The sequence below is a fragment of the Alosa pseudoharengus genome, unplaced genomic scaffold (genome assembly GCF_046254945.1).
Source record: "Alosa pseudoharengus isolate Yale_2024_CS ecotype anadromous, Long Island Sound unplaced genomic scaffold, YU_APseudo_1.1 YU_APseudo_1.1_scf_4, whole genome shotgun sequence".
Taxonomy (NCBI): domain Eukaryota; kingdom Metazoa; phylum Chordata; class Actinopteri; order Clupeiformes; family Clupeidae; genus Alosa; species Alosa pseudoharengus.
Window position 1 is genome coordinate 46,067,085 of NW_027468774.1, and position 19,796 is coordinate 46,086,880.

Genomic DNA, 19,796 nt, shown 5'->3' on the forward strand with positions numbered 1-19,796 from the left:
CCTAGTTTGGCTATTTAAAGCTACTTTATTGCCAAAACACAACACAATGTAAATTAACTATAACAAACAATAAGGGACTTAATCACAGAAAGTAGGCCTACTATTTTACTGACTATAAAAAATAATAATTATGTAGGAAGTTTAGAAGTTTAGAACCCAGAATTGACCTACACACTACAAAAGTGCACCAAATTCAACACAAATGACTCAATACACTTGGAGGAGGTATGAGTCCTTTCTTCTCCAGATATCTTAGGATTTCGCCGTAGTATCGTTTTAGTATCGAGCATCGTGATATTTATGGCAGGTATCGTATCGAAGTCATAATTTTGGTATCGTGACAACACTAGATAAGATCATTAAGTTTTACTTGTGTGTTTGTGTGTGTGCGTGTCCAAAGTCTCTAGTGGTGCTTTTCCACTATGGGGTAAAACCCCAGTGTCTGGGGTAAAGCCTCGGACTTTTTATATTTCCATGATTGAGGCCGGACCGGGGCCGCGGCCCAGACGGCCTCAGGTTGGCCCTGAAGTAGGGCAGGGCCGAATCGGGGCTGAACCGAGGACTTTTGTAGTGGAATACGATGCAACAATAAAACCGGAGAAATTTAAAAATAGACTGGAAGCATTTGTTTAGGGTTGCCCAGCAACATAAGTGACTTTGCTTATTTTTGTGAAGAAAAACGATCTACATATAAAAACAGGTTCTTACAATGTTATGTCCTTGTAATTAATTTGATGTATGCGCAGGGTGTCATTGCTAAGCACTGTTTTGAAGTTTCTAGCATTGTTAGCTAATGTCCCCGATGTTACATCTCCTTATGGAAACACAACACCGAGGCCACGCACCGGTGTTTAAGACCGGAGAAAAGCCTTGGGCCAGCCCCGGTCCGTAATAGAAAAGAGCCATAGGCTACTCCCACTCTCTCCTGTTCTCGTGCGTAACATTGGTAAAGTTAGTCTAAAAGACATTTGATTGAAAGTTAGATCTTTACTCTGATAAGAGTTAAATACATTTGTAGCCTAATGTGTTGGCCTACAAAAATGTAAGTACGAGTGAGTTGTTCTGCCACACTGGGTCAATTGCTTTCTCACTGCAAACAAACCACTCTAGAGTTTGAATGGAAATGAAACGAGACCACCTCCTCCAATCAATCCGATCTTTGGGGGAAACGCTCCACGTTCCGATTCAAAGAGCCAGATGTGAAAGCGCACTAAAATAGAGATTTTACAAGGACAAACACATTTGTGATGTGTGTGTGTGTGTGTGTGTTTATGGGAGTGTGTGTTTGTGTGTGTGTGTTTGTGTGTGTGTGTGTATGTATGTGAAGGTTATTGTCTCTCTGTGTGTGTATATGTGTGTGTGTGTGTTTGTACATGTACATTTGTGCAAGTGCGGTGTGTTTGTGAGTGTGTCTGTGTGTATGTATATGTGCGCCTTTGTGTATGGGTATGTACGTGTGTGTGTTTGTCTGTGTGAAGGTGTGTGAATAATATGTGTGTGTTGGTGTGTTTGTATGGGGGGTATACGTGTGTGATTCCACACAAATGTATGTGTGAGTGAAAGAAAACAAAACTGGAGTCAGAAGGTGGCTGCAATGCCACCAAACAGGAAGTGAGGTCATATCTCAGCAGGGCTGTAGTCAAGACCACCTTTGTCGAGTCCAAGTCAAGTCCAAGACCAGGACTAGTCGAGACCAAGTCAAGACCGAATCCAAAGAGGTTCGAGTCCAAGACAAGACCGAGTCCAAAAAGGTTCGAGTCCGAGTCAAGACCGAGTCCAGGATAGGAAAAAAAGTCTTATGCATGACAGTATCAACACAATCATTTTGGGTTATTATTATTATTATTATTATTATTATTATTATTATTATTATCTAAAAGCAAAAACAGTGTGAACACACCCATGATTTGTAAGTGTAGCCATTCCCCTTCTCCAATATTATTATAGGGCTGTCAAACGATTAAAAAAATATATTTTGAAATGAATTAATCTTTATTTAACCGCAATTAAAAAGTTCCTAAAGACTAAAGCTTCTTAAATGGCATATTAAATACAACATAAATCACAAAATTAATGAGTAACCACAAGTAAAATACTTTTATATTCAGGGGCGGACTGGGACCAAAAATCGGCCCTGGCATATTTGGCCCAAGCGGCCCTCAAATTGGTCGGGCACACCTAATTAAATACAGAATATTTGCGTTACCCTTGAATATGTATATTTTCAACTGTCATGGAGCTGAAAGTGATGTAGGCCTCACTCTGATCAGAGGTAGGCATGGAGCACATGATCTCCATATTCAAGTAGGCTATACAAGCAATTGTTAAAGAAGAGTTTCTTGAATTCAAAGTATCATTTCAAATTATTCAATAGGCTACATTTAAACTATACAATGCTCAATTGACAGCAGCACCAAAAAATACTGAAGCCTATGTGTAAAGAGTTAAATTACCCAGATTGTCGTAGACATTAATGTAATTTATACCAGTTATCACTGTAGGACAACTGAAACAACATGAAATAAACAGGGCTGGAAATATTTTATTCCTGTAGGCTATACTACCTACCTACATTGCTGGTACATTTTGGAACAGTATAGCTACATGAACTAATTATCTGTTCCAGTAGCCTATCGTATACTGTAGGTTATAGCTTAGTTGGCTTGTGCATGACTTTACATTTTGTAGCTTACATTTCCGTCAGTCTACAGTCTTTTAGCCCATGGCATGATAACCCTTCCAAGATAGAAACCTTCTCTACTTTGAGAGACCAACCACCACTCATGCCATCGATGTTGAATTGTGGGTGTCTGACGGAAACTGATCAATCTGACCAACAATTAACGTCGATTTGACACTCTTTTGCTGTCCGGGTTTGCAAATCATTAACTTAGAAAATTTAAGTTGCACTATTTGTTATTGTAATCACAGCACGGCCTTACTATGTTATCATGTCACACATAGCCTACCTGCTCCACCAGTGAGTGAGTTCTTATCATGCAGCCTCAATAGGCTCGCACTCTCCACCATCTGCTCACTGTCTCTCTGCTCTGTATGCTTGCTTACATCCTCGTTCAAACTCAACAAACTTCAACATGTTACTGACATGCTAGCCTACTTGCAATATTGTATTCTTGAATCTTCTACATTGGTGTTAATTTTGCACAATTGTCACTACCGGCACCCACCGCAATTTCGTGTAGGCAACTTCGATTAACTTTTGATGCGCTCACAGAATCCTGGCTCTCAGCCAAAATGGGAGGGGTGGGGCCTGACGTGAGCTGTTATTGGATCAGTCCAGTGTCAATAGAAATGTAACCAATGGGCCGCTGATTGTCCTCCTTTGGGCCGATCGTTGGCCAAAATAATAATTATATAGCCTATTCTATCGGCCCAAAAGGTGCGTTGGCCCACTGGGAAAATGCCCGGTATGCCAGATGGCCAGTCCGCCCATGTTTATATTATTTAAATGATAATACTGACACAGCAATTGTGTTTTAAAGTATTAATTTCTTAAGAAATACTACACATTTGATGCTGTTTAACTCATTTGTAAATGGTGCACTGTCACTTTAAGCCCATTGTGGCCACGTTCTCATAGGCCTAATGATCTTTTTTTTACCAGCTCCATTGAAATATAGCCTATAGCTAGTCCACAAGCTCTAATATTGTTTGTACCACATGTATTGTACAATATTAACAATGATAAGCATGATATTAAGTTGGTATAAACAGCTTTCATTCCTTTGGAAATAGAAGTATGTAATGACATGATGCTAGCTAGACATTTTCTGTTTGCAATTAAAAGTGAATGATGAGCCTGAGCCAGTCACCTAGCTAGCTGAGTGGAATGTGTTTCAATTGGCATAATATGTGCTTCATGTAAACAAATTATTGGGGACTTCAAGACTCACCAGTTCCATTACACAAAGGCAAAGACAACTCTTCATATTTTTGTCCATTTTTCAAATCACAGTGAGTGCAGCCTACATGTCAAAGTGCCCTGGCTCTCACAGTTTATAACTGGTCAGTAGTGGAAATCGGATAAATCCGCAATCTCCTCTAACCTCGTCTTTGTTGCCTTCCTTTTATAAGTTTCTTATATTAAAAAGGAGATATCAATTATCATCAACAACGACAATCCAGCTGGAGCCTGCCAATCGTTTTCTTTCCCTCTCGTGTGCGCTCAGACGCACTCTCAATTAAATGGAGTAGCATACGTTCAAGTTGGATCTTAATGGAGAGGACCCGAAAAGTATCATCTTTATGTAACTGTTGCTGTTGGTGCATTTTGACATTGTAAACGTTATCTAACAAGAGTGAAAAGCAGTTTGCAGTAAAGCTACTATTTATTGGCTAAATGTTGGTTCCTCTTCATCTTCAGCTAACTCCACAGACAGTAAAATAAACTCTCAGGCTTGCGGTTTTAGGTTTTGCGGCTTCCGTTACATGACATCAGCCCCCCACAAAGGTAAACACTATTGCGTTAATATTTTGTAACGCATTATGTATTTCAAAAATGAATCGTGGCGATTAACACGTTAATTTTGATGGCCCTAAAGACACCTGGACTCGGTCGAGACCAAAAGCCATATTTGGCAAGACCAGTGGCCGAGACCGAGACAAGACCAAGTCCAAATACTAGCGAGTCCGAGACAAGTCCGAGACCATAGAAAAACGGTCTCGAGTCCAAGACCGGACTCGAGTACTACGCCAAACTTGGTATGTGGACTGGTGAATTTATTGCAAGGACGCACATACTATTTGGTGTCCTTTGACCTTTAGGGGGATTTACATTCAGCAAACATGCCTGTCAGGTCAACAAACCATTTAGTCAGGTACATTTTTGGCTGCCATCTTGGATTTTTGAGTGGCCAATCGAGCAATTTTTAAGTATGCCCTAGAGAACAACTGTGCCAATTTGGTACTTGTATCACTATTTGCATTATTTTTCTATTATCTGCTTAGCTATAACTGAAATAGACAATAACATAAATGTTCATCAACACGTACTGATGCTCATCAAGTGCCAATGGCTTTCTTTTATTTCTTTTTGATGCATTTGGTTCACTCTGGTGCTGCAGTTTGTATCAATGGGTATTATATCATGCAAGTCATGCAGTTTCATAGTGCACCAGTGCTTTGGGTTTCTGATTTCACAACTATCATTGCTATGATCCTCCCCATTCCTGTAAAAAAGATGAACAAAGAAGAAAACATTGCAAACTAATGTCAGGTTATCGAATCAATTTAATCTAATTTTAAGACATTAAATACATGTTCAAAATAGATGTTTGAAACTGTTGGGAATCATCACAATCAGAATATGCATTAGTAGTCAGATGATACAGTAGCTTACCGAAACAAAAATATTGTTTTAGAAACATGAACAAAGAATAGATTGTACCTGCATTTAACCTCAACAAGGCAGGAAGCTGCTGTTGCCAATCCTGTTTTAGAACAGTTAAAATGAGAGATGTAATCTGTGGTGCAGGACACCTCACAGTCATTTCCTGCTGCTGCAAGGACAGAATAATGAGAACACTTATTAAAAAGTAAACTATATGCATCTAAAATATAGGTAACACTTTACAATAAGGGTACACAATTAAGTATTAGTTAAGTATTAGTTAAGCATTAACAAACACTTAATTCATCATTATTAAGTATGTTTTCAACATTACTTAAAGATTAACACATATGTTTTCCTCATTAATAGTTTTATTTAGTAGGTGTTATCAGTGTGTTATCATTTATCTGACCATTTTTCATATCTTTAGCATAAATGATATTCAACACTTACTGCAATGAATCAGACTGAAAAAGGAAACCAAGGTAAAGGCCTCCTTTATTGTAGCCATAACAACAGACTGAAGGGGATCTGAATGAAATGGTTCATAGAGTGATCTGGGCAGCTCTGGGGAAAATAAGCATGATAGCATAACAAAATGCTTATTCACAGTAACAGCAATAGCAAAACGGCTTTATCTCATTTGACATAATCCATCACACCATCTGGGAAAGAGAAGACAGTTCCTCCATTGTGTATGCATCCCCACTCATTAAGGCTGCTTAACACTACACCAATTCTCAACTGCACACACATACACACAGGCACACACACACACACACACACACACACACACACACACACACACACACACACACACACACACAGGCACGCAAATACAAGCATTCACAAGAGTAGGGTAACTTTTCTCCTCCAGCCAGGTTCAACACTTAGGATTTGGATACAATTTAGGCAAATGTTCCATTTCTCTGATCTTTCCATACTCAATCCTGTCTGTAATAGTTATCCTTTTCTGGCTTCTAAAATGGACGACACGTTCAAACAGTGTGACAGTATGGGCCTTACGACCTGTAAATATTTTTTCATAAATAATGTCTCTCCCTGTTTCACTGACTTGGTCAGTAAACAGCACTAAGCACAACATCACTAAGTCCAGTTTTTTCAGATATCTTCAGGTTCATCATTTTATTCAAACACATGCCTCATAATTTTCTCAATTACCTGAGCATTCTGACCTGGAGGATAAACTATAGTCCCCTCTAACCTTAAAAGGCCAAATCTCTAACATATTCAAAGTAATTATGTCACTCAACAGTATATCCATGGATCCTATCAAAGCAAAATGGGGAAAAACGTTAGGGACAAATACTGTATATCAGATGTTGCATGGGACAGGGCTCTAAGCTGGGTGAATGGGACCTCTTCCTGTGCAAGTTTGAATTTGATTCAGTTTTAAGTTCTAAATCATATGCACTATAGTAAGGTTAAGCCCAGCCCTACAATGGCCATATTTGGGGTACAAGGGGGTGATTTTGTAATGGCCAATAGTAAGGAAAATGTTGTTGCTTTTGCAACCTTAAAGCGATGGTTCGGAGTAATTTCACCCTAGGGTCCTTTGCACCATGACCCCGAGCCAAACACCCTCCCAGAACCTTTTTTCCCTTGGTCGAACCCTGGTCGAGTAGCGCTGTCAGAAACTAATGACGTTCTGCAGTCGAAATGGAACCAACTTTTATCTCGTAAATAACCCCACTAATAAGCCTATCTCATCTAAAAATGGCGTCTCTTCCGTTTTGCTACGTTAAGACGTATCGCTACTTCCGGTCATGCGGAAAACCGTTCACGGTGAATGGCAATTGCACAGATGATTTGTACAAGGCGGTATTATGTACATCTGTGTACCAACAGCAGATAAAAACAACCACATTTGAGCTTTCATAATTTCCCCCGCAACGTGGACCATTGAAGAAAATGGATTCAAGCCATCAGGAGAGAGGAAGGCCCACTGTTTAACGTCTCTAATAGCACAGTCATTTCTAGTATGCATTTCCATAGCAGTGACCTGTACAAAACACCTAGTTTTAACAAACCAGAGTTAAACAAGACGCGGTACCTTTTGTTTTTTCATGGGTCTCTGACACAAACCAAGCCAGGAAGTCTGTTTTTGAGAGGACAACTAAGAGACTGGGGTTTGATGTTCATGAAGTCCAACAACCTTGTGGAAACGAAGATGCGATGTTGCTAGCTAGCTAAGCTAGCTAGCTTAGCTATGGACCACGACTACGACGCACGACCATCCCCTGGTAAGATTTGATCTGAGTAGATGAACTGGCAAGGAGATAAATAGCCAGGTGTACATTTGCATATACATTATGTTTATTTGGAGGATTTTACTGGCTCTGTGCACTAGATAATGAGTACTTAAATTGTACCAAAAACGTAAGAAATAACATTAAAATGTGCAAGTGTTAAGCTTCTTAAAACCATGGGTGACTGATTAGCACTGATGTGTGCCAGTCTGCTCGGTTTCAAGTTGATATTTAAACACAAATTTAGCTTCCACTTTTTCCTAAATACACCAGCCTACGGCATGATATGAAAGACAAACTTCGTGTTTGTGTTATGGTGGGTGAACGGCACACGTTTCTCGCTCGTTGTAATCGCTTTTAAATAGCACCTAAAGATGAATGCTTCAGTTGTGCCAAAATGTATGAAATACAATTTATGCAAGTGTTTTACGCTTCTTAAACCCGTGGGCAGCTCCATGAAGCACTGCTGTGTGCCAGTCTGCTCGGTTTCAAGTAGATATTTAAACGCAATTTTAGCTTCCACCTTTTTCCTAAATACACCAGCCTACGGCATGACATGAAAGACGAACTTCGTGTTTGTGTTATGGTGGGTGAACGACACACGTTTCTCGCTCGTTGTAATCGCTTTTAAAAAACACCTAAAGATGAATGCTTCAGTTGCTGTAAGTGTTTTACGCTTCTTAAACCCGTGGGCAGCTCCACGGAGCACTGCTGTGTGCCAGTCTGCTCTGTTTCAAGTAGATATTTACGTGATTTTAGCTTCCACCCGCCTACGTGCACTACGTGGAGTTTGTCTCTACCTAGTGCTGCACAGAGCCAATAGCCCTAGGTAACAAAGCAAAGATATAGATAGTAATCTTAGCTAGGGTTAGACAGCAAATTGTGTTAGTGTGTCTGTTTTTAAACTAAACGAGAGATTATTTCATACATTTATATTTCATACACCTTTTACTGAAACACAGATTATTGTGATGTTATTTTGTGTCACAGCACTCATAACTTACTACAGTATGTCATCATTGCACACTACAGTAATTGTAGTGTACCGTAATTAATTAATAAGCATTGTTTAGCAGGATGTCAGCATCAGGAAAATAAGCTATTCTTGATATAGACTGAGTTTAAAGAGGTGCTGTGATCTGTTTCATTATTTCTCTACTTTTTCTCTACTTTGCATCAGGTAGGTGCATTGGATAGTGGAACTGGAGGTGCTGGTGTTGTCACGTGAGTATTTCACTTCCCTGCTCTTCTATATGCATACGCACGCACCCATACACTCCCACATGCTAAGTTGTTAGTAATAATCACTGAATCCGAAATCAAGAAAATACATCGAGAAATATGTCACACACACATGCACACCCACATGATCGACAGAATAATTGTAAAACAGACAAATTGAACAAAGCACGCACGCATGCACACACACACACACACATACTATTGAAGAAATATGTCCATAAATGTGGAATGATAAAAAATATCTAATTTGTCTTTCAGAACTTCAATGAAGGACTCGTCTCACCAAATCCTCTCCTCTACACGGAAATGTCTGACTTGGTCTGACTTGGTGTCAGTGACTCACACCAGGGAAGACCAGTGACTGCAAGCTGACCTTGCACCTGGGTGAAATTCTGGTGACTCATTTTTAGTTGAGGTTTCGCCCCAACGAACTTGATGTAAGGTGTCTCGTGATGCTGGTGAAGTCTGGCCATTTCACCTCCATTAGTACAAAGTGGGGAACCTGCAAAGGATCAACCACCTGACAATCTAGGCTTGCACCCAGATGTATCATAACGATGCTGCAGTGGGAGACCTTGACCTACCAGAGATCCACGTAGTGGTGGAGCACTTCTGGCTCCAGCCCCTGCCGCATATCTGCGGTTTGCCACGTTCCCTTGAGGATCCTCCCTGCTAACCACTGCTGGGTCTCATCTCTCCTGGCAGCAAGGACCTCATGGCTTGCTGTGAGCCTGCTCTCCACAGGTGGCACCGGGTGTACATTATATATATATATATATAAAATTGGTTTATAGTTTGTTCATTTTGGGTGTTCATGTATTGTTCCATGTTGTGTATTTCTATGATGTCCACAAGTTTTTCAATAAAATATGTTTCTTGTTTACTTGTTACTTTGACACTAACCTTTTATAGGCCATATATAATGTGGATTTCACTCTGCAGCGTCCCAATGTTTTTGTTTTTTTAATGACCAACTGTTTAGGTTACGTTTACCTGAGTGCGTGGAATGTGCAACAATGTGATTACAGAGTCCTCTACCAACACACAAAACAGCATATCCCCGTCTTGCTGGCCGAAGTGTTAGTAATAGCACGGTGAGTGGAACATATTAGCAAAAGTTTCTGAACCTTAACTCGTGGAACAACAACTAAAACTTTTGGGAAACAAATAAGAGCTTTGTCTTCCATAGTGTTGCAACAATTTGCTACTTATGTGTGTTTCTATGGGGAAATGTTTTGGATATCATACAAATTATGGTCATATGAAGGACACATACACACAAGGCATTTAATCAATGATATGCCAAGCTGGTATATCATTGATTAAATGTATATCTGTCCTTCATATGACCATCATTTCTATGATATCCAAAACATTTCCCCATAAAACACACCTAACTTTCACAAGTTAGGCTCCTTACTGTAGTCTACACAGGAAGGTGCATTTGTTATTAACATTGCAAGATGCTCAAACATCGCCCAGGTCTCAGTCTCTGTTGCAAGTAAGAGGTCATCCTTCAATGAACTAGGCTTCAGTGACGTTTAGCACGAAAAACAGGGTAGGTAGCGTTTGTTTGTCAATTATTGATGCATACTCTAGACAACGTTTTTGTTCACAAACCATAGCCATTTGTGTTGAATCTTTTAAATATTATTTGGCCAACGCACCCCCTTCAAAAAGACTTGTAAACAATAGCTATTTCGGCGTACTTGTTCCTTTTGCCCCTGACGATTCAATGTTCACTACACCTCGTTTGTGCGGCTCCTCGTTTTTTCTAAGAGATTGGTAGCACAGTGATCTCACAATGACACTACCATCTAGGCCTACTACGTTGGAGACTATACAAAAACATGCACGTAATAATTTCAAAATAAAATACTGGATCATTTCTTTACACAGCTTTATTGAAGTTCATTTACAAGCTGTTTGGATCTGACGTTAGCCACCTAGCTAGCTGACATCAACATTACCTTCACAAAACATAAACTGTTCATGGAACAATCTATATCTACAATTCAATTCTGATGGTTTAGTAGAAGTAGGCTACAGGATAATTTTGTTACACTGCTTTATTGAAGTGCATTTACAAGCTGTTGTGTCTTATCTAGTATTACCCATCTAGTTATCTGGTATTAGCCATCTAGCTAGCTGACTGACTTTACCTTCATATTTATATATAAATTGTTCATGGAACAATTTATATCCCCGATCCAGTTTGGATCGCTTATTTTTCGTGTGATGTTCCACAATATCTGCCACCTGTGACAGATTAATATTTGGCAGATGCCGCAAATTCCTTGTAAACTTGTAGATAGCTCTGATAACGTTAGTTTCTCCATAAGACATCGTTAACCGGAAGTGAGTTTACGGCTTATCGATATTCAAAATGGCGGCGTGAAATAGGCCAATAATGCACTGAATGGTACGAAACTTCTACAGTAGTACAACTATGACCTTTAGTCCAATAACGAGGCATTAGAAAGTATGTAAGTGCACCAGGAGTTTTAAGGAGTTTATTTAAATAACACTTGCCTCTGCATCTGCTACTATACCGATGTGTTGACGTTTCTTCCGTGATTTGGGAAAAGCCTGTAAAAGTCCTGGCATGCATGCATAAGGATGCAGATCCAGGAATGCACTAATATTTTGTTCATAGTCCAGTTTGCAACAATTATTAGTTAACACTAAGTTGTAAACACTTCGGAAAAAAAATTAAAAACTGGATATACCAAAAAACGTTGATGTAATCACTTCCTGCCAGGACTTTTACGGGCACTTTTAACTTATGACAAAAACCGAATGTCACTTCATAACAGAAGCGTTATGTCATAAACGTTTATGACTTGTTTATGAGACGTTCATGACAGTGTCATGTCACTCTTATGTCGACACTGTCAAGTAAAGTGTAACCAAAAGTTAAAGCAGATACATACCTTCCAAAATCGCCTGTTTTCCGTTGTATGTTGACAGCTACTGGACGGGACGGTGGAAGAATAACGATTTTTTTAACTCTCAATTAACTGCAGCTGTGTGTCACCCTGGTTTTCGTTAGGGCCGTAGGCCTACCACTGAAGGAGGGGCTGATCATAAACTCCCCTTAATTGTTGCAAATATAAACTAAGGGCTCTATCGTGCGTCCCAGCGCAATTGACTTTGTATACTCACACTTTTGTCTTTCCTATTTTGCAGTCAGCGCATATTGGAATTTTCCCTCCACAGGTACGTGCCTGTAAATTAGGGAATTCGATTGCGCCCACCGGGGCGGTTCAGCGAAAAGACGGGGCGTGTTCCGGCGCAAACGTTCATTGTTGATATTTTGCAGTTTCAGAAAACAATTCCGCCACAGACCAGGAACTCCCTGGTCTAAAGTCTGTGGCGCAAATGCAGATGCTATTTTAAGGGCGCACCAATCTACAGACACCCCCATGCACAGACGCAAACATTCAAAGCCTTGATAATATTTGTCCATTTCCCGGTTTTGTTCGTGCATTGGTGACCTAAAAATTTAGTAGCCTATATAGTACAACATCTACATGCAATATCTTTACAACAACAACGCCTAATTATTATATTATTATACCTATTAATTTGGACAACTTTATACAGCCCTATAAAGGCTAAAGTTACCTTTAGTTTTGTTCCAATTTACCGTTATGTATGGCTTTAAACATTGCGTGCGCTTTAACATCAGCCTAAGCATTATTCCAGCCAGGGCCGGTGCTAGCCATTTGGGTGCCCTAAGCACACACCCCAACCAACCACCACCACTACCAAAGGAATAAAAACCATTCAGAATTTCTTTTTTTTTCTAATTGCAGTTTCACCAACAGATGTCGCCTTGGCCTAGTATGAACCTCTTGGAAATGACCGCATAGAACAACAACTAGTAAATTTATCTAAAGCTGTCTAATTTGGCAAAATCATATCATGTTCAGTTGCAGAGTTTTTCCAAAGTTCACCTTACCAAGAGTTGTTCCCAATCATCATTTCATTACGTTGTGAAAGTGTCACTTGTAGCGTTACTTTTTCACTACACAATTAGATTGTTTGATCATAATAACAAATGCCAAAAAAGCGTCCTGAAATGCAAAGCAAACTAGGCTAATAAGCTAACGTTACCTGACTATATCTCTGATGGCTCAAAGAAATAGCAAACCCAGATTAAGCATAATCAGAAATAGCATTGCTAGCTAGCAACCTGAGGAAGGATTGCATTGCTAGTCTTATGCACCGATTGCTAACGTTAAAGTAAAGTGTTGAATTGCATTCAATAACCCATAATCCATATCCATATCCACAACGTAAAATAACTAGCTAGCCAGCATCAAATTATTTGCAATGTAGGCCTAACACTTGAACATGAACATGGCTAGTAGGAGCTTACGTTACAAAGTGTATTGACGGTAGTAGTATTACCTGGCATAGGCATGCATACACGCAAGGGCTACAAAACTTTTTTTGTATTTATTTAAACATTGTCTTAACTGCAAGTGAAGCGCGAGCATCATCCCACTGTCTTCTTTTTCCTTTTATCCGCCCCCGACTCTTAGTGCCTTTTCAAGGTGATGTCTACTGTCTGCCAAATTTGGGATTGAGGAATAATCGAACAGACCACTGGGAGGTGGGGGAGGGGGGCACCAGAGGGAGACTGGAGAGAGGGCTGCACAGGAGATTCACCTTTTTCTCGACTAATTTGGTCTAAGCCTATATTACTTTTGTATTGATTTTGCATATTAACATGCTTTATACATATTTTATTTGTTATTAATACAAGTAGCCTATTGTGGTGATTTTTCACGACCCAGATTTATTGGTGCCTCCCACTTAGCGCCGGCACTGATTCCAGCTGCGCTTTAAGGTTTTAAGCACCACAATTTTGCCTACCTTGTTGTAACCCATCTGAAATAACTCCAAGCTTTGTTATGTTCCCTCCATCAAAAAAACGTTTTATATCCATGATGGCCTTAAAGTCTTGAGTTAGTGAATTAGCTTAAATCAGCTTATGTGCTGTTAACCAGCAAATAGTACAAGAAAGCAGCAAGTATGGCTACAATTTCTGTAGTTGCTGCACCCATTCATTGTTATTCTCTCTCCTGCTCAACCGAATGTTGTGCGTGCATTAAGTTGATGATAAAGTGTTGACAAACTCTACTTAACAGAAAATATTGTAAATAGCCTACTGTCATGCAGTTAATGGGACATACTGTGCAGAGTTGAAAGTTAGGTCAACTTGAAAACTGTTTCTCACAGGCCGCCTGTGCTGCGCAACGCACACTTCGCCACTCATCTTTACAACATAGTTCCCATTTCGGTAACCCATACATAATTTCAAAGAAAAATATTACTACTCGAGGGAAATCAGTGTGGTGTCCATTAAGATGCGAAAAAAATAGGCATAAATCTAGCGTACACATTTTCACGAATCACGGATGTGTTGATGACATAAATTAGGAAATATTAGATGACTTAAGGAGACGTGATGTTGAATTGCACGCCAATGCGATTTAACCCAAATGCCCCAGCGGCAGCACGGGAGAGAAGAGATTAACTGACAGAAGATATGCATTGTCTATAGAGAGGTAATGTTAGATTACATTGTACATAGCAAAAATATCACCATGCATTCATAATCTCGTGATTCAGTGAGAGTGATCCCAAAACATCGGAAAGTATGTCTTTGTGACAATTCTGTATTACATTTTGTCAAGAGGAAAAATCACCGTTCCTAACTGAACAGTAAAATTATAGCACTAGACGCTTCTGGCTGCGCCTGGCAAATATGCCACCATAATTGCAATCAGCTATGGAACAAGCGTGCCTGTTGTTAAAGGGAATGTGAGATGACGCCCTGATTGGTTTATTGCATGTTACGCCCAAACCACACCTATGATTAATGTAGCTACTTCAGACCACCCCATTTTAGATTTGCGTCGGGCGCAACAGTCAAATATCCCGCCGGTAAAATAGCATCAGCGTCCAAGATCCGCCCACAAAGTGACTTGCGTTTTGCGCACAAAGTCACTTCCGTTTCAGACCATTAAAATATAGCCCTAAGTATAGTTGCGACTTCCGAACAGTTTTTGTGAGTGCTACTTTGTTAATATTTGGGAAACTGCGAGTAAGGGGCTGCGACCGTTCTACATGTAGACTGCTGAAGTCCCACGAGGACGCAGCAAATGAACTTCAGAAACAATATAATATAAGCAATATCACGACATTCAGACTGGCACAAAAAGCTAACGGCCCACCGGGAATCCTCCCAAGCCACTCCAGGGCTGCATTCAAAGCATTAAATAAATTAATTTAACAGATATTGCAACTGCATGGTTAACTATACCATGAGGTTATTAAAGCTGGTTCCAAATTAGTCATTGAATTAATAGCTTTATTTTGTTATATAGAAGTATCTAAATAACCTGTTAAAATGTAACAGAATTTTTGGACTAGATTACGTCTAGTCCAAAAAAAACAGAGGACCACCAGACGCCCCGCTGAAATGTCCCACCCACTTTCAAAATGCCTCCGACGCCCTTGGGTAGAAGAGTCTTTAGGCAACCAGTCAAAAGTCAAGGCCTGCTGGGAGTTGGGAAATGTCTTAAATTAAATCTTACATCCTGTCATTCGCGATTAGGCTCATTGAAAATGTATGCTTGGGTGTTCATCTAACCTTTTGCTAGGAAGTTGGATTTCAGTTCTATCGTGAATATCTTCGCTGAACAGAATACTCAGAGTGAATTTCTTATGGGTTAGTTACAGGTTTCTTTTTCTTATGGTGCAGGAATAGCATTAACCTACCTGTAAGCTGTTGGAATGGTCTGCCCTGTTTGTGGATAGGCTACATTCTGGCCGCTGTGCCATGCTGATAAATGATTATAGCTAGGCCTGTCACGATTGTATGCATATCGTAGTGTAGGCAATGATCATGGTTGCAGCCAGTTGGTGGACTGACTTTGGTGTGACAGTGTTTCAACGTTTTAAATTCTCTAAGAATACAATTATGAGGGGAAACAGTACAGATAAAAAATATCCTAGTCTCACAAACAGGTGTAAGGTAGCCCTATCACTTAATAAAAGCCAAATTGTTGCGTTATTGACAATCGCTGGAGTTGCAAACAGCTAGTCAGTGGACTGACGTGGGTGTGACAGTGTTTCAACGTTGTAAATCCTGTTATTATAAAAGGCAATACAAATGATCCCACTTTGAAAAACTATTTAGCCGTTAATGTTTTTTGAAATGCTGTTGCATATACCTTGTGCAATAATTGTATTTTTGTTGATGTGACAGGTTGGCTTTGGTGCCGAACATGACTAGCCTAATCAACATTCGATTTACAATTGCTTGAGGGGCTGCCATTGTTGTGACATTGTTTCAACATTGAAATTCCACCTCCGACACCAATGCCAACATTGCTTGCTATCTGGGTTTACGTATCAGGGTAAATGAGTTCAATTTCAAAATATTATAATTTCATAGTATAATTTCATTGTTCATAACTTTACATTTAGTTTACAGGCAACAGCTCTGGTGAACATTACTACAGTCCCCGAAACTTCTGACATGATTAACTTTTTGTGATAAAACTGCACATTTAATGTGGCATTTTATTGTGATCAGTCCAAGGGTGCAATTATCATGCTTTTTAATCCCCATCTTTTGTTATGTCACATCTTACAAAAGTTAATGTCAAGTCAAACACATATGTATGCACATGTGTGTGTGTCTCCTGACATTTGTATGTAGTATTTGAAGGGTTGTGTCAGTATAACACTCAATATTTCACTCAGAACACACCGTTTATAATAGTTTAAGCTATGAAATACTGTGAAACTTGATGTAGTTTCGTCCAATGGAAAATACAACAAAGCCACTGAACTAACTAAATTAATTTTGTGTTGGTTGCCTACGATTCCTATTAGAATGCATAAAATGAAGATGAATGAAGGCATCCATTTTGGTTGGTTACTACATAATGCACCATATTGTTACATTTAATAAAATATGATTCTTATATTTTGTAATAACCACACACAATATGTAATAATTTACTATGAAAATAAAGTGAAAATGAATTACATTTTCAAACTATTACATACCAGATCAAGGTGATCTAAGAAGTTACATGTATATCTTACATTGTGTTAAACATGTTATGATATGGTTTATGATGTATGTTTGTGCTACAGCTGTGGTTAAGCATGTTTTCCTACATTTTGTCTTTGTCTTAATTCCCCTTGACATTGTTCTATGGCATACTTAGCTGTCACAACACCAGCGTATAAATACCAATTTCATACAAGTCGAAAAAGATAATGATTTTTAAAACTTAAATGTACATTTCACAATTATATTATTTATATAAAGACTTTGAACATACCTGATTGTTTTCTGTCAAAATATTTGTATTACAATCCTTCAGTGAGTGCAGGATGTTTATCTCATTAGCTAATTAAAGCTGCGATATATCCTAAATTCTTTACAGACCAGGCTACAAGTATCTTTATGTTTTACAAGACTGAATATATGCATTTCCTGTTCCTGTAATGACAGAAGCTTTCATACAGGGGTATGATGGTGATGAAGAATATGATGGTGGAAATTACAGCAGCGTTGACACACAGGATGTGGTTTCTCGCTGTGTGTCTTTTCCCTGACAACCCTTGAAGGCATATCGAAAGTTGCACCTGTTATTCAAACAAAATGTCTTAAGTTCATTTACACACAGTTAAAGGTCATTCGATTAGTTAGTCAGTTCTTTGTCAGAAACCAATTTAATTTGTACTGATAGTTGAAGCACAATTCAAAACAGAAATATTAAAATAATCAGCAGCTCATTAACTGTTAACAATTTGACTATTTTATAGGACAATTAAATACACATAGTTTAGATGTTTAAATACACATAGTAGGCATAGTTTTACAAACCCGTATTGAGAAAAACAAATACTTCATAAGTGCTGCTGTCGTCTTAACTTTATAGTCTCAAAAAAGTGAATAAGATTTGATTCAAGGATTCTTATTTGTCACATACATATACAATTGTAAAACATGCAGTGAAATGGCATTAGTTGCTCAACACCTGTGCAGTGTTGTCCTGAGGGATTACCAACTACTTAGAAAGATTTGAAAGATTTAATACATTTAAAATGAATTGAAACACAATTCATGTTTTGTTGCGGAGGTGAAGGATTAACATCTCCAAAGAGCTATATCTACTGACAAGGCAATGTTTCACGATTCTCACAAGATCGTCGGGCCGCCGTTCTTGAAGTTGCATGCACTCTGATGGTGGCGTATGAGATGTAACAGTATGACGGATGGTCTAGCCAAATGGGCTATCTTGATCGAAACAGAAGACCTCCTCACAAGTGGCTTAACAAATTAACATCTGTGTATCTGTACATAGTTGTAGACTAAGAACTACACTGTAGTCTGTATGTGAATCTCACACCTATTATTTTCACACCAGCTGACCAGTGACATACAGGCCAGCTGGGAAGTCTTTGTTGGGTTGTGTGGCGTATGACATGGAGCCTTCACCATGCCCGCCCATTTTCTTAAAACAGCCTTTACCCATTTCTCTTCTTCTCTAAGTTATCTCTATCCTTTACTATGCAAGAGTAGGCCTAAACTGTTTTCTAAACTTAAGCTGATCTCTCTCATATTCTCTCTTTTATAAAAGTGCTATTTTTGCTACTTGAATCTTAAACTTTTCTTGTCCCTATTGATTATTAGTCTGATTGAGTAAACGTCATTGGCTGGCTGTGATTGACCTAGTAGGCTTCCGTAGAATATAGCCACGTTTACTTCCTGTTGCGAGAGTCTTTTTGTTTGGCGGCCAATTCGTTTGCGGGTGAGACTAGGACGACTCACTAATAGTAGCGGCTCAAAGTATACGGAGGCTCGTAAACTTGGGATGACTGGTGTCCAAACGGATTATAACGTGGAACTTGGCTACCGAAGCACTTGTGGACTACGTGGTGTTGCTCTGCGAACTGGCTCTCTCTCTCTCAGGTGACTAATTGCTGCACACACGCTGTTTAATCGGCCTAGCTGTTTTGTGTACGTTTCTGTATGCTGGTCGTTGTCTGTGACAAGATACATATCGTAACGTTTTCTCGGGGATTCAGATACTATACATGAGCTCTTCTACACTGGACCGTTTGCTCGGGATTGAGAGACTATAAATAGATTCTTCAATATCGTAACGTTTTCTCGGGGATTCAGATACTATACATGAGCTCTTCTACACTGGAACGTTTGCTCGGGATTGAGACTATAAATAGATTCTTCAATATCTTAACGTTTTCTCGGGGATTCAGATACTATACATGAGCTCTTCTACACTGGAACGTTTTCTCAGGATTTGATGCTACATACTGACGGCAATTATCTTCCTGGTGATTGACGAATCAGTCACTGAACTCAGTCAGAGGTTAACCCTTAGAACCCTAAGCTGTTTTTAGGGCATTTTCACTACCTTTATTCATAAGGATTTATTCTGGTCATTGTAAGTGCCACACACATATATTATATATATATTTTTTTCAGGAGAGTCTAGGCTATTCAGATCTGCCATCATTTCATGTATTAATACTAGCATTGATTTTATTTTGATTTTTAAAGAATTAAAATATAAAAAGTGTATTATAAAAATTCTTATATTTCGACATGTATCTCACCACAGCAAGCTCACAGCTCTACATGCATTTCATGTGTGTGTAGGGCAGACTTTCCTGAATCGGGCAATATAATTGCCATGTTGGAGGGATACTCTGGGGCTGAGCAATTTACAGAAATATTTGCTGTGTGATTTACGGAAATAAATGCCATTTTTTATTTAGTGATGAAAAATGACCTTTCTGCGCTCCATATCGGTGACACGAACTGATCTGACCTGACTTGACCCGAGGTTGCGTGTTAGCCTGCGTGCCTG

The 19,796-nt window shown here is 39.2% G+C and overlaps 1 protein-coding gene across 2 annotated transcripts in view; it reads right to left on the minus strand.

Annotated features, from left to right (window-relative positions):
• il21r.1 (interleukin 21 receptor, tandem duplicate 1) overlaps positions 1–17,433 on the minus strand; it is a 67,594-nt gene extending 50,161 nt beyond the window's left edge. The window contains exons 1-4 of one of the 2 annotated variants that reach the window (XM_076266579.1): positions 17,238–17,433; positions 5,804–5,917; positions 5,408–5,519; positions 5,014–5,189 (exon numbers count right to left, since the gene is read on the minus strand). In XM_076266579.1, coding sequence (XP_076122694.1) covers positions 5,014–5,189; positions 5,408–5,519; positions 5,804–5,861 — 346 coding nt within the window. In that variant the 5' untranslated portion in view covers positions 5,862–5,917; positions 17,238–17,433. The remainder of the gene's footprint in view (positions 1–5,013; positions 5,190–5,407; positions 5,520–5,803; positions 5,918–17,237) is intronic. The other variant, XM_076266580.1, reaches the window with a different exon arrangement.
• Between the last annotated feature and the right edge of the window lie 2,363 nt (positions 17,434–19,796).